Below are 15,308 nucleotides of genomic sequence, written 5' to 3'. Positions count from 1 at the left end.
GGCGGGGGCGGGGGGGGGCGAGGGAAAGACCCCGTCCTGGGCAGCTGCGATTTGCGCAGGACCTCCCCCGGGGCAGATGGAAAAGACGGCGTGGGCCGGGAGCACAGTCCAGAGGGTCCGTGCCCTGCACGTGGGGCCCCGCCCTGTTGGTTTCCTTGTCAGTCTCCTGACCCCATGGGGGGTCCTCAGACAGCCCTGGCCCTCCCCCGGAGTGACACGGGGAAGTGTCCTCCGTCAGTGGAGAGGAAGCATCTGTACCTCACTCAGATCAGATGAGAAGCGGCTTTTGAAGGAACCTCGTAAACTGTCAGATGCTGTGCACATGTGAAGGGTATCCCTTTAGGTAGAAGTGATTAAGGGGGTGGAGGGTAGGTGGGGGAGCGGTGCCCTTCCATCCAGCAGAAGGGAGTGCCTGCTCTGTGCAGGCTGTGGGCCCTGCAGGGTGGAGAGAGGAGTGCAGCCCAGCCCCGTCCTGGAGGAGCTGCGCTTTGGACTGGAAAAGATAAGCCCAGGCCGTAAATAACTCCAAGTGCCTTGGGGAGAGCAGGGGGTGCTGTGGGGGCCCAGGCGGGGGGGACCACCTGGTGGGGGACACACGTTTGAGACCCTGGAGAGATTTTTCAGGTGTGCTGGGCTGGCCCGAGAGGCTCTGGGGGCACAGGTGGGGACAGTGGGGAGGCTGCATTTTGAGTGGAGGGGTCCCCCGAGTGGTGGGAGAGTCCAGGACAGGACACAGTCTGGAGTTTGGGGTGGGGGTGGGGATCCATGCTGCTAAGACAGGCAGGGGACAGATTGTGGGGGCTGTGTGTGGGGGGGTGGGTGGAAGGTTCTTGGATTAGCTGGAGGCTAGGCGATAGTGGCCAGGCCACCAGCAAATAGTCTTGAGGTCACCGGCCCTGCTCCTCTTGGGGTTGAGCTGCCAATTAATTGGTGATTCAAGAGGGGAACCCCCTCTTCCTGCGTTTCTTGTTTGTAAGAAGCCTGGACGCAGTGGCCTCCCAGCTGCTCCTGATTAGTTTTGTGAGAAATCAGCAACCCTCCTTCTACTGCCAGTGCCTGGCACTGTCCCAGCGGGTGTCTGTCTCTGATCAGGGAGCCCACGCCTCCTCACCCACCACCACCATTTTACAGAGACGTAAACTGAGGTGCAGAGAGGAAAAGGGTTTGCTAATGAACCAAGCAGCGGCAGGCTGAACTGAGCTTGCTCCTACCGCGTTGTGGGGGACACTGCTATCCTTCCCATGCTACCGTGGGCTCTGAGAAGTGTGTGGCTTGCACAGCCCCCACGCTGGCATGAGGGTGGGAAGGGCCTGGAACAGACAGCTAGCTAAGCCCAACGTCCATGCTGTCCCCACTACATAGCTCAGGCTGCCACAAAAATGGTTACAGTTCAGTGTCTGCCCTAAGGACCTCCTAGCCCAGTGATGGCGAACCTTTTGAGCTCAGCGTGTCAGCATTTTGAAAAACCCTAACTTAACTCTGGTGCTGTGTCACATATAGAAATTTTTTGATATTTGCAACCATAGTAAAGCAAAGACTTATATTTTTGATATTTATTTTATATATTTAAATGCCATTTCACGAAGAAAAATCAACCAAAAAAATGAGTTCGCGTGTCACCTCTGACACGTGTGTCATAGGTTCGCCGTCACTGTCCTAGCCTCTTGGAGGAGGTGGACATGTAAGAAAACAAACCATGTAGACTTTGGGCTGTGCTCCAGTAGTCCCACCTCGGGCAGGTGACTTGTGGGCGGGGCTTTGAAGGATAGATAGGATTGTATGGTCAAGGATGGAATGCAAAGCAGGCACCCTAGCCAGGGGAACAGCGGGACAGAAGAGTAGAGGCAGGACCGTGTGTACGTGGGGAAACAGGGAAACGAGGAATTAAAGGAGCCTACTAGTGAGTCCCAGACAGTATTCCAAGAGCTTTAGTCAGGAGGTAGGCGATAGTCTTATCACTACCGTTTTCCAAAGGAGGGAGCGAAGGTACAGAAAGGTTAAGTAACTGACCCGAGGTCACACAGCTAATTAATTGTGGCTTTGGGATCGGAACCCAAGCAGATGTGCTCCATGAAGCCAAACCTCTTAACAGCGGTTAAACTCTTGCTGGAGCTGAAAATAGAGGGGGAAGCAGGAGAAGGAGTGGAGTTTAAGAATAACGTGTGTGTGTGTGTGTGTGTGTGTGTGTGTGTGCTGCTGACTCTTGAACAACATGGGTTTGAACTGTGCAGTTCCACTATACGTGGATTTCCCCCCCCCAGTGAATGACTACTGTTTTCCATCCGCAGTTGGGAATCCACGGATGTGGAGGGCCAACTGGATGCATTGATCTACACCATTTTAAAAATGGGACTTGAGCATCTATGGATTTTGGTATCCCTGGGGGTCCTGGAATCAATCCCCCATGGATACTGAGGGACAACTTAAGTTTTGGGGGAGTTGAAACTTATATGCAGATTTCTGAATGCACATGGGGTGGGGGGTTGGTACCCCTAACCCCCAAGTTGTTCAAAGGCCAACTGCATATGACCTTGCTACAAGCCAGACACAGTTCTCAGTGCTGTGTGTATATTGTTTCATTTAAATCTCCCAACCAGCGTATGAGGGGGGCTCTGCTATCACCCCCATTAAACAGAAGAGGACATGGCGGCACAGGGAGTGTCTAGCTCACAGGCTGTCCCAGCTGGTTGGCGGCAGAGGCGGGATTTGGAGTTAGGCTGTCTGCCCTGTGGCCTGTTGGTCTCCGGCAGTCACAAAACAGCTGGGAACAGGGAAGTGTACGGGCAGGTGGAGGCTGAGGACTCATCCAGGAAGACTCCGCTGTCCTGCGGGTGCCCTGGGGGCGGGCGGCGGGGGAGGGGGCTGCTACCCTGGGGTTTGGAAAGTCAGCTAAAGATGAAAGGGCCATTTGACACAGGAAGTGAAACCAGATGTGCCGGAGTGACCTGGAATGCCCACCTGTTGGGCACCTGGGACACAGCCTGAGTTTCCTGGTGGGATGAAGGGTAAGGGGGAGGGGGACAGAGCCTGGAAGCTTGTGGAAGCAGCTGACCAGAGAAAACTTGGGGTGCCCCTCTACTACCTCACCTCTCACCTAAGTCAGGTGCTAGGAGAGTCTCAGACCAGCAAGTGTGGGGGGACCCAGGTGGGCTGTCCGCCCCCTTCTCTGGCTGCCCCGGGTGCAGGTCAGGGGAGGTGGCTCCAGCCTTCCGTGAACCCCTGGGGCTGTCAGGTTGGCTGGGAGGCCCATAACGGACACCCCCCTCCCTGGGCAGCCTCAAGCCTGCCGCTCACTCAGGGGCCGGGCCTCTCAGGAAGGAGCCCCCGGGGTCTCCAGACTGCACGGGGCTGCCGCAGCGGTGGGGGACCTGGATCCCAGCCTGAGCTCCGCCAGCTCACCAGCACAAGCCAGGCCTCCCTGGGCCTCAGGTTCCTCTCCCAAGTGGGAGGGAGAACGCCTAGCCTGGGGTCTGGGAGGCCTGGGTCTGGGCTCTGCCTCTGTGGGCTGGGTACAGGTCTGGGAAGGCCCTGCCCTTCCTGGGGCCTCATTGTCCCCACTTACACAGTGAGACGGGGACATGTTGGGTGAGCAGCTGAGCCGAAACGGAAACCCAGGTCTCTGCCCCCCAGACATTCCCATGGGGAACCCCAACTCCCGAAAGAAAAGTCCTGGCCCCGCTCCCCCAACCGCCCCCAGCAGCACCCTTGGCACAGGCCTTGCTGTGAACTCTCTGTTCCCTCCTGTCCTCTCTCCCACCCTCTCCCCCATGCCCCCACCCCCAGACAAAGCAAAATGTTTTCAATTAGGGGTCTGCTGCAGTGAGGCAAGTGGGTGGAGATGTCCAGACGGGTAACTCCCCCGCCTCCCGCCCTAATCCTTGATTACCTCCCCAAGGGGGACTTAGTTAGATACGGTCATTACCGCTAATTACCAGATGACCAAGTCTCCCTCCTTGGGAGTGGAATCCACTGCCTCCCACCTCCTGATCTCCCAGCCTGCACACTCCCGTGGGCGGTCCTCCCCTCCACACCTCCCGGACCTCTCTGTCCCAGCCACTCTCCCCAGCAGCTCCCAGCCTCCATCCTGTGCCTTCCCGGGGCCTCTGGACCACTTCTTAGGTGTCCACCACCCGCCTGGGCAGTCTGCGTCTTGCATGGGGTCATTCTCACTGCGGTGTCCCTCATAGCACCTTCTCTCAGCATCAGCTGGGGAGGAGGATGCTTGATGAGTGGCCCAGGGTCCTCAGGCACCAGGGTTCCCTGGAAATACAGAGCACATGTCCCAGGGAGCCACAGCGCTCACCATTCAGGGATTGCCTGAACTGAGCTCCCCGGTAAAGGCTGGGCTTAGGTTACCCCACTTGTTGGCCTGAGCAGGAGTGCAGGGAGAAGACCCGGAGGGAGGCAGCCTCGTGGCTTGAGTGCCCACTGCAGGCTTGGTACTGTACCGGGTTTTTAGGTCTATCCCATGTGATCCTACCCATTAGGAAACAGCTGACTCCGAGGGGAAGAGAAAGCTGGGCGAGGGGAAGTGCCGAGCGGCTCAGGACAGCTGAGCGTGGACGGCTCCCAGCCCAGCAGAAAGGGGACCCGGAAGGGGAGGCCAGGCCTGCAGGAGGATGGTGTCAGGGGGAGGCCGAGCACACAGGCACTGGGTGTCGTCAGTGTCCTCCTCTGTACAAAGCGGGGAGCGGCAATAATCTCGTCCCCGCCCACCCCTCTGGGTGTTGTGGGAACAAGATGAGGCATATCCGCAGAAGCTCTGTGACTGGGGCCGTGTGTGTGTGGACAGTGTCTGCGAGGCGGAGGTGGGGGGGGTCACGCTGAGGCATGGCCTCTGCCTCTGTGTGGTCACACCTCACCCAGTACAGGCTGCAGGGATGTAGACCACAGGTTCCCCAGCTTTGGCGGACCTCAGTGGCTCAGAAGGCCAGGTAGGAGCAGACAGTTCAGGGGAGACCCAGAAACCGTGCCTGAGGTCTGGTCTGTGTGCTGGCGCTGGCATCCAGGTGCACCACACACCTCCTTGCTCATGGTTTGGAGGTGGGGATTCTGTGCTGAGTTACTGGGGCAGGAGCTAGTCTACGTGAATCCCTTCAAGGCTGTGGGGTCCCTCCAGCCTGCGCTTAGAGGAGGTGCTGCCCAGGGGAGTCCGCTCCTCAGAGAAGGCCCGGGAGCAAGGCGGATCCAGGATGGAACCTTGGTCCTGGGGCCTTGGAATCCCAGTGCCCAGGGACAGGATCTGGGAAGCTCTTAGGTCCTATCTCATCGGCAGGGTTCGTAGAGACCCCCTACGCCAGTGTTTCCCAAAGCACGGATGAGGTCAGCACTCCTTACAGGGCTCGTGCTCAGTAGACCAGGAGTTAAACATACCAAGCCTGCTGCTTCACTGCAGCCTTTCGCAGGGACATCGTATGTCAGGTTTCCTAACTATGCCTGAACACGGGTCCCTTTTTTCAGTGTCTCTCTGGACTGGAACCCATTCTGGGAAATATATGTGTTGGTGTAGACACTGAGACCCAGAGAGACAGGGATTTTTCTCAGCTCACACAGCAAGTTAACAGCTAAGTCCATTTGATCACAACATGAGTGGCTCTTTGCTCCTCGAATAGCAAGCAATCCCTTGTATGTGTGTGGGACTTTACAGCCTAGTAAATGAGTTTAATGATTAGATGAAGCAATGATGGAAAGCTCCTAGCTCATGTTGTGCACTTAGTAAATGCTTCATTCCTACTGTGTGTTATGATGATGCTGATGATAAAAATTAGCACTTAGCACGGTGTCTGGCACACTGTGAGCGCTCCATGTTGAATGAATGTTAAATAAGGAGGAATTAATTCATAGCTGTGAGAGAACTAAATAAAGGCAATGGATGTGAGTACCTTTCAAACTGTAAAATGGTTTATTGCTAGTGGACTTATAGTAAAGCTTAGGTAGGATGGAGGTCGTGATCCTATGTTATAAATGAGAGCCTGAAGCCCAGAAAAGGGTCAGTGATGTGCCCAAGAAAACAGAGGGAGGAAGGGGGAGGGGCCATATTTCTGCTGGGGGCTGGGCTTTGCCTCTGGGTTTCCTGGCTCTTTCTGGCAAAGGCTCCAGGGCCTACGGAGGAGAGGGTGGGGCCAGTAGGACAAACGGGTGGAAGCTATGTGGCACCTCACGCCCTGTCTTTCCTTTCACCGTTGTGACCTCTTGGCGGTGCACAGGGCGCTGTCCAAGACGCCCGCAGCCCTGGCTCTGAACCAGACGCAGCACTGCAAGCAGCTGGAGGGCCTGGTGTCCGCGCAGGTGCAGCTGTGCCGCAGCAACCTGGAGCTCATGCACACCGTCGTGCACGCCGCCCGCGAGGTCATGAAGGCCTGCCGCAGGGCCTTCGCGGACATGCGCTGGAACTGCTCTTCCATCGAGCTGGCCCCCAACTACCTGCTTGACCTGGAGAGAGGTAGGGAGCCAGCGGGGGCTGCCAGGGCCTGCGGAACGCATGCAGGTGGGGTTGGGTGAATTCAGGCATAAGTATTTGTGTTTAGATAGGTGGGTGAATTCATGGGTGGATGGATGGATGGCTATGTGATGGGTGGGTGAGTGAGCAGATGGATGATAGACGGATACACAGAAGGTTAGAGGTGTGGATGGATGTATGGATGGGTGGATGAATTAATCATAGATGTGGGTATTGAGGCACGAACTGATGAATGAATAAACACAGAGTGAGTGAATAGACCAGCGCAGAGGAGCCCGAATGACAGCACAAATGCACATTGTACCCCAGCGCACAGATGAAGGGAAGGATGATGCCAGGAAGGCTCTTGGAGGGTAAGGGGAGTACGGAGCGAGAATGTGATGGAGCTCCCCCTCGGGGCAGACTGCTGTTCACAGGCAACACTAGCCCAGGCCGACGGAAGTTGCTGCGAGATGCACAAAGTGCTGTGTGGGCTAAAGAACATCTGTGGAGAGGACTTCCTGGAGGAGGTGGCTTCTCGGTGGATCTGGGGAGTGTGTGCACAACAGAGAGACTTTCTCTGGGCAGAAATGCCCTAATGGATCTAATCTGTGCTCTGCATGGTAACAGCCAATGTTTGTGCGGCACTTGACAAGGCTTTCTTTCTTCCCAAAGTAGTTGAACTCTAGAGGCAGCCTGAGGTAGGTATTCTCAGCCTCATTCCACAGCTAAGGAAACGGAGGCTTGAGAAGAAGAGGTGATTTTCTAGTAAAGAGATGGGGCCAGGGCTTGGGCCCAAGGCCAAGCCACCCTGCCGCGGAAGCACACCGGGCTCCATTTGCTAGGGCTGCAGTCACAAAGTACCACAAACGAGGGCGAGGGGTTGCTCAAACAGCAGACATGTGTTGTCTCACGGCTCTGGAGGCTGGGAGTCTGAGATCAAGGCGTAGGCAGGGCTGTGCTCTCTCTGAAGGAGCCGGGGAAGGGACTTCCTGCTTCTTCGCTTCAGGTGGTGGCTGGGCGCCCTCATGCTTCCTTGGCTTATAGCTGCATCTCTCTAATCTCCGCCTGTCACATGGCCTTTTCCCTCTATGTGTCTCTGATTCCAAAACTCCCTCTTCCTCTAAGGACACCAGTCATGGCATTAGGGTCCACCTTGATCTAGTATGACCTCGTCTTAGCTCAGTTACACCTGCAGAGATCCTATTGCTAAATAAGGTCAAGTTCACAGGTACAAAGGGTTAGTACTTGAGCAGATCTTTTGGGGGAAACATTTCAACCCACAGTGGGCTCTTTGAACGCTCATGTTGCCCATCAGATCATGAGCTCTTTGCAGAGCTCAGGGACAGGGCCTTCATCTCCCTAAAGCAGCCCTAACGCTGCGTGGAGGGCAGGCAGGGGCGGGGACAGGTGCATGAGTGTGTGGGAGTGAGGGTGTGCCTATGTCTATGGTGGGCTCCGCTGTCCTGTGTGAGTGTGTGTGTGAGTGTGAGTGTGCATGTCAGCTAGTGTGTGTATGGGAGCATGTAGGGGTGACAGATTAGTGGCCCAAGCTCTGTCCTCCATCTGCTCCACCCTGCTTGCAGCCCCTGACCGCACCTGACCTCACAAGAGCAGATGGGGGCCCCGGAAGAGGCCTTCAGGCCTGGGCTGGGTGCTATCCCTCGGTCACCCCACCTGGCTGACATGCACCTTCCCACAGGGACCCGGGAGTCCGCCTTCGTGTATGCGCTGTCAGCAGCCACCATCAGCCACGCCATCGCCCGGGCCTGCACCTCCGGCGACCTGCCTGGCTGCTCCTGCGGCCCTGTCCCAGGTGAGCCACCCGGGCCCGGGAACCGCTGGGGAGGATGTGCGGACAACCTCAGCTACGGGCTCCTCATGGGGGCCAAGTTTTCCGATGCTCCTATGAAGGTGAAAAAAACAGGATCCCAAGCCAATAAACTGATGCGTCTACACAACAGTGAAGTGGGGAGACAGGTAACCACCCACCCCACCCACCCCAGATGGTTGTGCTTGTGCCAGTCGGCCAGAAAAGGCCACCCAGTATGCCCCGATGGAAGGGTGGCGGGGGGATGGGTCCTGATAACACCCACACTGATGGGCTCCCGTCCTCCCCCAGCTCTTCCCTCTCCAGCTGTGCGGGGCTTGCCTGGCTCCTTCTCCAGGGGGTCCACTGGGATTTGGGTTGGAGAATGTTGGCGGAGAAGAAGAGGCACTGAGCTAGGAGTCAGGAGCTCTGAGTTCACACCTTGGCTCTGGCAATCAGCTCTGTATGCAAGTCACTTCCTGTCTGGCCTCAGTTGTTCCCATCTATACAATGGGGGGGTTGGTGCTCCTGAGTCCCTATGGGCCGTCTTCTCAGGCTCTGCCTCTGGGGCTCTGGGCCCACAGTGGGTGTGGGAGGAGGCCTGGAGAGGGCTGTGGGGCAATGAGCTTTAGCTTAAGGAATTGCCTCCTGGGATCTAATGGGAACTCCCTCCTGGATCCAAAACCCACCCTAACCTCCAAAACAGTGTTCCCCAACATCTGTTATCAGTTTTTCCTTAATTCCTCACCTCATTCCACAAACGATTGGGGGAATAAGTGAATGGGCCTTTTTATCTGTTAACAATTAAAAAAAACACACCTTTATGCCAACCTGTGTGCCAGACACCGTGTTGGGTGCCTGGTGGGTGCTCTCCTTGCGGTCCACAGTCCACCTGTGAGGAGGTGCTGCTGTCTCTTCCTGCAGCCGGAGAACAGGCCCCGGAGGGGCAGGGTGCGGCTGCAGATGGCATCTCATGACCTCCTCCCTGCAGCCCCGTGAGGCCCATTTTCAGAGGCACCAAGTGAGGCACAAAGAGCTGAGAGGGCTCAACCCAGGGCACAGGGCACAACGGAGCCCAGGTCTGTGGGTCTCCAAGACCCGAGGCTTCCCTGTCTCACCGGTCTTCCTTGTGTGAGCATTCTAGGGTGTTCACGCCACCTTTGGACATTTGGGGAAACTGAAGGCACGTCACACTGTGAGTCTGTAGCAGAGCCTGGCCAGGGACCCAGGACTCCGGCCTCCCAACCTTGGGGGGCCTGCCCCCCACCATCCTTGGAAATTCAGCGGGAGCCCCTCACCCAGCCCCCAGTCTAAAAACCCAGCCCCATTCTCACCCACGGCCAGGCCCAAACCCCATGCAGCTAAGGGCACAGCCATGCAGTCCAAACAGGGTCCTCAGTCAGGGGCACGTCGGACTTCACCCTGGCTCGATGCTAAGAGCTGTCCCCTCTGGGGCCATCGGCAAACAGGAGTGGTCCCGGCCTTACGCCCAGGGCCTGTGAGGGGCAATGGCATCTCAGGTGCAGTGTGTTCAGAGCCAGCACACAGCTGAGCTGGGGACATAGCTTACCTTTCCCTGAGGATTCAAAAGTACCTCCCGCCTCTGGAGGCTGAACGTGTCCTGCAGGGGCTCATTCACTTCGTCCATGAGCTCTCCACAGGCTTCCCTGAGCCAAGTCCAGATTGTATGCCCAATGGACTCCCTCCATCCCCACTTCTGGGCACGGGTGAGGCAGAAGGAGCCCTGGGACCTGGCCAGTGCCCTCACTCACTCACCCAGTGATTCTGGGCAAGTCCCTGCCCACTCCATGCTTCAGTTTCCCCATCTTGGTGATGCAGGGGGTAGGCGTAGGGGACCTCTAAGCTTTGTAGCTGTCTGCACAGGGCAGGCAGGAGTGCCGGCCTGGCACCCGGATCCGAGCCCTGTGTGCAAAGCAGCGGGGGTTAAAAGGCAGAATTGAAAGGGTCTAATTCATGCCCCTCAGGTTCACCTGGGGAAACTGAGGCCCAGGGAAGATGGTGGAGCAGAGCTACTTTCAAGGCCAGGGCCAGGGCCTCCCCAAGTCCCAAAGCCCAAGCCTCCCCCCTCCACCAGATTATTACTTAGATTGATTTTTCAAAATCATTGGTGCCTTAAATTTTATAGTTCACAACACCGTTCATGTATGTCATTTCATTGCATTCTTATGACGAAGCAAGGTGACCATTCCGTGTTGACTCTGTACATAGGAAGACAGAGGCGCTGAGTGGTGACGAGGCTTCCTGAGGGTCACCTGGCAGGAGCACCAGCAGTGGAGGGGAAAGATCAGCCAGGCCAGGGAACCCCCATGCACTCACCTCCTGCTTCCCCTCCTTCGCTCCCTCCTTCCCTTCTTTTTCTTTCCCCATTTTTCCTCCCAGCTCTTAGTAAAACCAGTTTTGTGTGAGAGAAGAAGTGTGGACAGATAAAAGCCGTGGCTTTTGGAATCGCCCTCAGACCTGGGTTCAAATCCCAGCGTCAAGGTTTCCTGGCCGTGCAGCCTTGTGCCTGAGGCTTAGCCAGTCTGGCCTTCATTTCCTCCTTTTCTGTGGGGGGAATAAGGAGACCTCCGAGCAGGCTGTGGTGCTGATTAAGCCCTAGCATGTGTTAGATAGAGCGTTTGTGTACAGTAGGTTGTATAAGTGGCATCCACTATCCTGAAATGCCACTGTCTTCCTGCCCCTCCCAGCTGCCCCCAAGTTTGGAGGAGGAACTGAGGACCTACAACACCCCCAGCTTTAGATAAAAAAGCCCTATCACTTGGGGTCCAGAGCAGGCAGGCGATGACTCCCTGAGAGCACCCACCATGGGGTGGGGGGCTGGAGGAATGGGGCGCAGGGTCCCAGGGCAGGCCAGGGAGGGGCCCTGACCACCCAGCCCAACGCCCTCCCCTGTCCGCAGGCTCTGCGTGCGTCTCTGGAAGTGAAGTGTAAATGCCATGGGGTGTCCGGCTCCTGCTCCATCCGCACCTGCTGGAAGGGGCTGCAGGAGCTTCGGGACGTGGCCGCTGACCTGAAGACCCGCTACCTGTCGGCCACCAAGGTAGTGCACCGGCCCATGGGCACCCGCAAGCACTTGGTGCCCAAGGACTTGGACATTCGGCCCGTGAAGGACTCAGAGCTCGTCTATCTGCAGAGCTCACCTGATTTCTGCATGAAGAACGAGAAGGTGGGCTCCCACGGGACACAAGACAGGTAAGGGCCCGCCGCTACCCCGCTACCCCAGCAGGAAAGGGTCAGCTTTGTTACACATGCCCCATCCCAGCTCAGGGCCAGGCACACAGGCCGGCCAGCTGGCATTGAGGGAATGGAGTCTCTGCCCAGTCGGGGGAGGTGGCCCAGGAATGCTGAGTGGAGGTGCCACCTGGCAGAGCTTCTGGGAATGGCTGTTGTGCTCCTCGCCAAGGCAGGGGTCCCTCAGGGATGGAGGTTAGTGAGAGGTCCCCACCCCACCTTCCTTCTGGCTGGGGAGACAGATGGGAAGAGACACTGAGAGGCACTAGCCTCAGTCAGTGTTTTCCAGATGAATAAGGGAAAGTTAAATGTCATACAACTGGCTCACTGGACAAATGAGGGCCTGCGGCACAAGGGGGGGTGGGAGCAGTGGCCAGCCCACAGCGACCTGGGAAGTCTGCGCAGAGTGGAGGCAGAACTGGGGCAGCCACCCTCCTGAGGGACAGCAGGAGGGTGAGGTCTGCCTGCATCCTGTGGAGAGAGAGTGGTCCCATGTCCCCCCACATGCATGCACCCACCCCCTGTGCCCCAGCTCTCTCCCCCTGAACCCCAGTGTCAGAGCTGGGGCTGAGGTCCCTACAGCTGGCCCCATCCTGGCTGCTAAAGCCGGCTCAGGACAGGAGAGAGGGAGGGAGCCGACCAGGACTGCAGACCTACTGTGTGCCCGGCAGAGCTGGTGGGGAGCAGCATTTCCCGGATAGCTCTGGAGGCAGCCAGCCCTGAGAAGCTGTAATAGAGACAGTGCCACACTCCTATTCATTTGGGAAACTTTCTGGCAGTTCACAAGGCACGGGAACACGTTAAAGGCTCCGAGGAATCCCACAGTAAAGGACTTGTCTAAGCTGTGCTTCCCAGAGGTGTTTGGCTGTGGAACTCTTTTATTAAGGAGCCCCTAATAGCATTCCACAAAATGAGTGTTCTGCAGGGTTAAAAGAATATTGAACCAGAGTGAGGGTGTCTGAGAATGTGTTTGGCACATAGTTGGTGCCCAGCCAGCATTTGCTTCCTCCGCAGCCCACGTTCCTGTCTCCAGGAGAGGGGGGCTTGTCTTGGGGGGCTCTGTCTTCACAGGCCAGGGCAGCAGGCTCTGTGAGGAGGCCCAGGCTCCCATCTGGAGGCCAGATTGAGGGGGTCGGGCAGAGGGAAGATGGAACTGGGTCAGGCCAGGGAGACAGGAAGGAGTGAGGCAGTCCGGGTGGGTCTGCTCATGGGGTGGGGAAAGGAGGATTCTAGAACCCAGAGGGGCTGGGGGAAGCCCATCAAAGACCCCAGAGCAAAGACAGGGTCTCCCTGCATCCATGGGGGGCGGGGAGGGCGGGGGGAGACTAGTGTGTTGGGAAAGGATAGTTTGCACCCTGACTCTGCAGCTTCCTGGCTGTTGGACCTTGAGCAAAGCCCTTCACTTATCTGAGGCTCAGTCTTGTCTTCTGTGCAGTGGGGTCACTACCACAGACCTGGGAGGGTTGCTGAGCGCTCTCTGTCATACTGACGGAGCAGCTCCTCTGTGCTGGGTAGTGTCAGTCCCATGGAAGGCTCATGAACGGTAGTCTCCACTCTCCTCTTCCCAGTCCCCAGGCTTCCAGGCCTCTTCTTTCCCAGCCTCCTGTACTCTACCCCTAGCATTTCCCCCGAACTACTAATAAGGAGGCCCATCGCACAGCACCAGCTGCCTTCCCTGCTTTCTCAGAATGCCACCCCCAACCCAGGTTTCCTGCCATGCTCAACGCTCAGCATTCTTTTGGGGATGGGCCTTTGCAGACATCTGTACTGGGCAGTGTTTTCTGCAGTAACAAACAGCCCCAATATCTCAGTAGCTTACAACACAGACACTCCTCACACTCGTTCCATGAGTCTGGGGAGGTGGAGAGACATCAAATTGTGACAGAGGGAAGCCCAGGGATGAGGGGAGCCCAGAGGGGCCCTAACCCAGTTTGGGCATCAAGGAAGACTTCCTGGAGGAGGGAAAATGTAGGCTTTACTCGGTTAGGGGATTTGGGGTGCAGGGGGTGGATGTAAATGAGCCTTTTTAACTGTAAAAGGCATGTGCGCAGGTGGTACCTCTCCAGAGGCTGGCCCCCTCGCTGGGGAAGACGCCCTCCGAACTGAGGCCTCTTCTGCAGTCAGTATACCCAACCCCAGCCCCCGGGTCATATTTCTTCCAGAGGCCCCTGCACCCCTGAAGCCTGGCCCCTCGCAGCCTGTGTCATGTGTCCCTGGGAGCCAGGTGTCCCAGTAGTCTTCCCTGGACCAGACCCTTTTCCCAGGCCCTTCCCTCCTGAATTCCCCCTCCAGGCACCATCGCTCACTCTGTCTGGCTTGGAGGTAGGAGGGTATGTTTTCAGGGACCCAGAATAAAATGAACTCTGCCCCCTTCCTACACCCTAAGGCTGCGGGGACCAATGGTGTTGAGTGACTAAACAAAGCCCGGAAAGTTTCAGTGACTTGCCTGAAGTCACACAGCCAGTATGGGCGGAGCTGGGTTTGAACCCAGGGTATCTGATTCTGGGGCACCTGTTCTTCCTGCTGTTCCCTTCCTGCCTCTGCCCTTCCTTCACTGAGCCTGCTTCCATCTGTAAAATGGGCATCGTAATTCCCCCAACCCAAGGACCCTGCATGCCTCCAACTGGATAAAATCCCGGAGAAAGGCGCCTGGCACAGAAGGGGGCCAATGAGTGGCAGACCTTCTCTCTCCGTGAACAGTGTGCCAGCCGCTCATTTTGTGCACATCCAGTGCCATTTCGTCTGTTTCAGAATTTTTCCTGGGAATCTAAAAGTAAAAGCCATCTTTACATTCGTTACATTATAACTCAAGATTAAGTATGAAGATAAGATTATTCGAGTGATTTGAGGCTCCTTTGAGTATTCACAAGTGGAAGAAACAGGAAAAAAGACACCTCCGTGAAATAGAACACCCCCATCATTTTGATAAATTAGAAATACAGGGAAAAGTGAGAAGTACCCTTGGGGAAGAGGGTTATTGAATATTCATTCCCAAAGATCAAGACACCTAGGGACCGAGCCTGTGGCCGAGGTGGGGGAGGCTGCAGGCTGCCTGGCTGGGCTGGGGCTGAGGTGACAGAAGTGCTCTCCTCCCCTCCAGGCAATGCAACAAGACATCCCACGGCAGTGACAGCTGCGACCTCATGTGCTGTGGACGCGGCTACAACCCCTACACAGACCGCGTGGTCGAGCGGTGCCACTGCAAGTACCACTGGTGCTGCTACGTCACCTGCCGCAGGTGTGAGCGCACGGTGGAGCGCTACGTCTGCAAGTGAGGCCTGCCCTGCCCCCGTGGGAGCTCCTGGGAACCCTCAGAGGCCCACCGAGGGGCCTGGAGACACCACGTGGATCTGTGCTTGTGACTTCCAAATGCCAGGCATTGGAGGCGGTTTGTGCTTCCACTTGGAAGCCACCAGGAACAGAAGGAGGGCCGGGACATCAAAGGGAACTGACAAGATTAAAAATAACCTGGCAGCCCGAGGCCCTGGAGTGCCCACTTGCTGCCTTCCAGGCTGGTCTAAGGAGCCAGGGGCATGGGATTGGCAAAACTGGTATGGACTTGACCTTTTGCAGCCAGATCACCAACCGCCCAGGAGGGAAGGAAGCGGGTGCCGTCTGCCCTCACAGCGAGTTCTGCGGGCCCATATAAATATATATATATAATGATCTATATTTTAAACAAGCTTTTTGAACAGCTGTATGAAATAAATGCTGAGAGAACCCCAGCCCTCCCCTGCCGTCTCTGGCCTCCTCAAGAGAGCTCAGAAAATCCTGGCGCTGGCCCCGGCTCTCTGGTTTCCAGGCAAG

The 15,308-nt window shown here is 56.8% G+C and overlaps 1 protein-coding gene across 1 annotated transcript; it reads left to right on the top strand.

Moving 5' to 3' along the window:
- Window positions 1–6,076: 6,076 nt before the first annotated feature.
- On the top strand, window positions 6,077–15,139 carry WNT11 (wingless-type MMTV integration site family member 11). Its single transcript, XM_006763821.2, has 4 exons — window positions 6,077–6,442; window positions 8,142–8,419; window positions 11,170–11,462; window positions 14,602–15,139. The coding sequence occupies exons 1-4, from the start codon at window positions 6,148–6,150 to the stop codon at window positions 14,774–14,776; spliced, it is 1,041 nt and encodes a 346-aa protein (XP_006763884.1). The 5' UTR covers window positions 6,077–6,147; the 3' UTR covers window positions 14,777–15,139.
- The last annotated feature ends 169 nt before the right edge of the window (window positions 15,140–15,308 follow it).

This window comes from Myotis davidii, unplaced genomic scaffold (assembly GCF_000327345.1).
Source record: "Myotis davidii unplaced genomic scaffold, ASM32734v1 scaffold139, whole genome shotgun sequence".
NCBI lineage: Eukaryota > Metazoa > Chordata > Mammalia > Chiroptera > Vespertilionidae > Myotis > Myotis davidii.
Note: the sequence above shows the minus strand (reverse complement) of the source record. Positions and strands in the feature narration are given on the sequence as shown.

What these genes read in the sequence shown, in the direction of transcription:
- WNT11 (XM_006763821.2), top strand. Translation starts at nt 6,148, where the DNA reads ATGTGGCACCTCACGCCCTGTCTTTCCTTTCACCGTTGTGACCTCTTG. An exon ending in ACAGTGAAGTGGGGAGACAG is followed by an intron (nt 8,420 to 11,169) that starts GTAACCACCCAC and finishes CCCTGTCCGCAG; the next exon opens with GCTCTGCGTGCGTCTCTGGA. An exon ending in TCCCACGGGACACAAGACAG is followed by an intron (nt 11,463 to 14,601) that starts GTAAGGGCCCGC and finishes CCTCCCCTCCAG; the next exon opens with GCAATGCAACAAGACATCCC.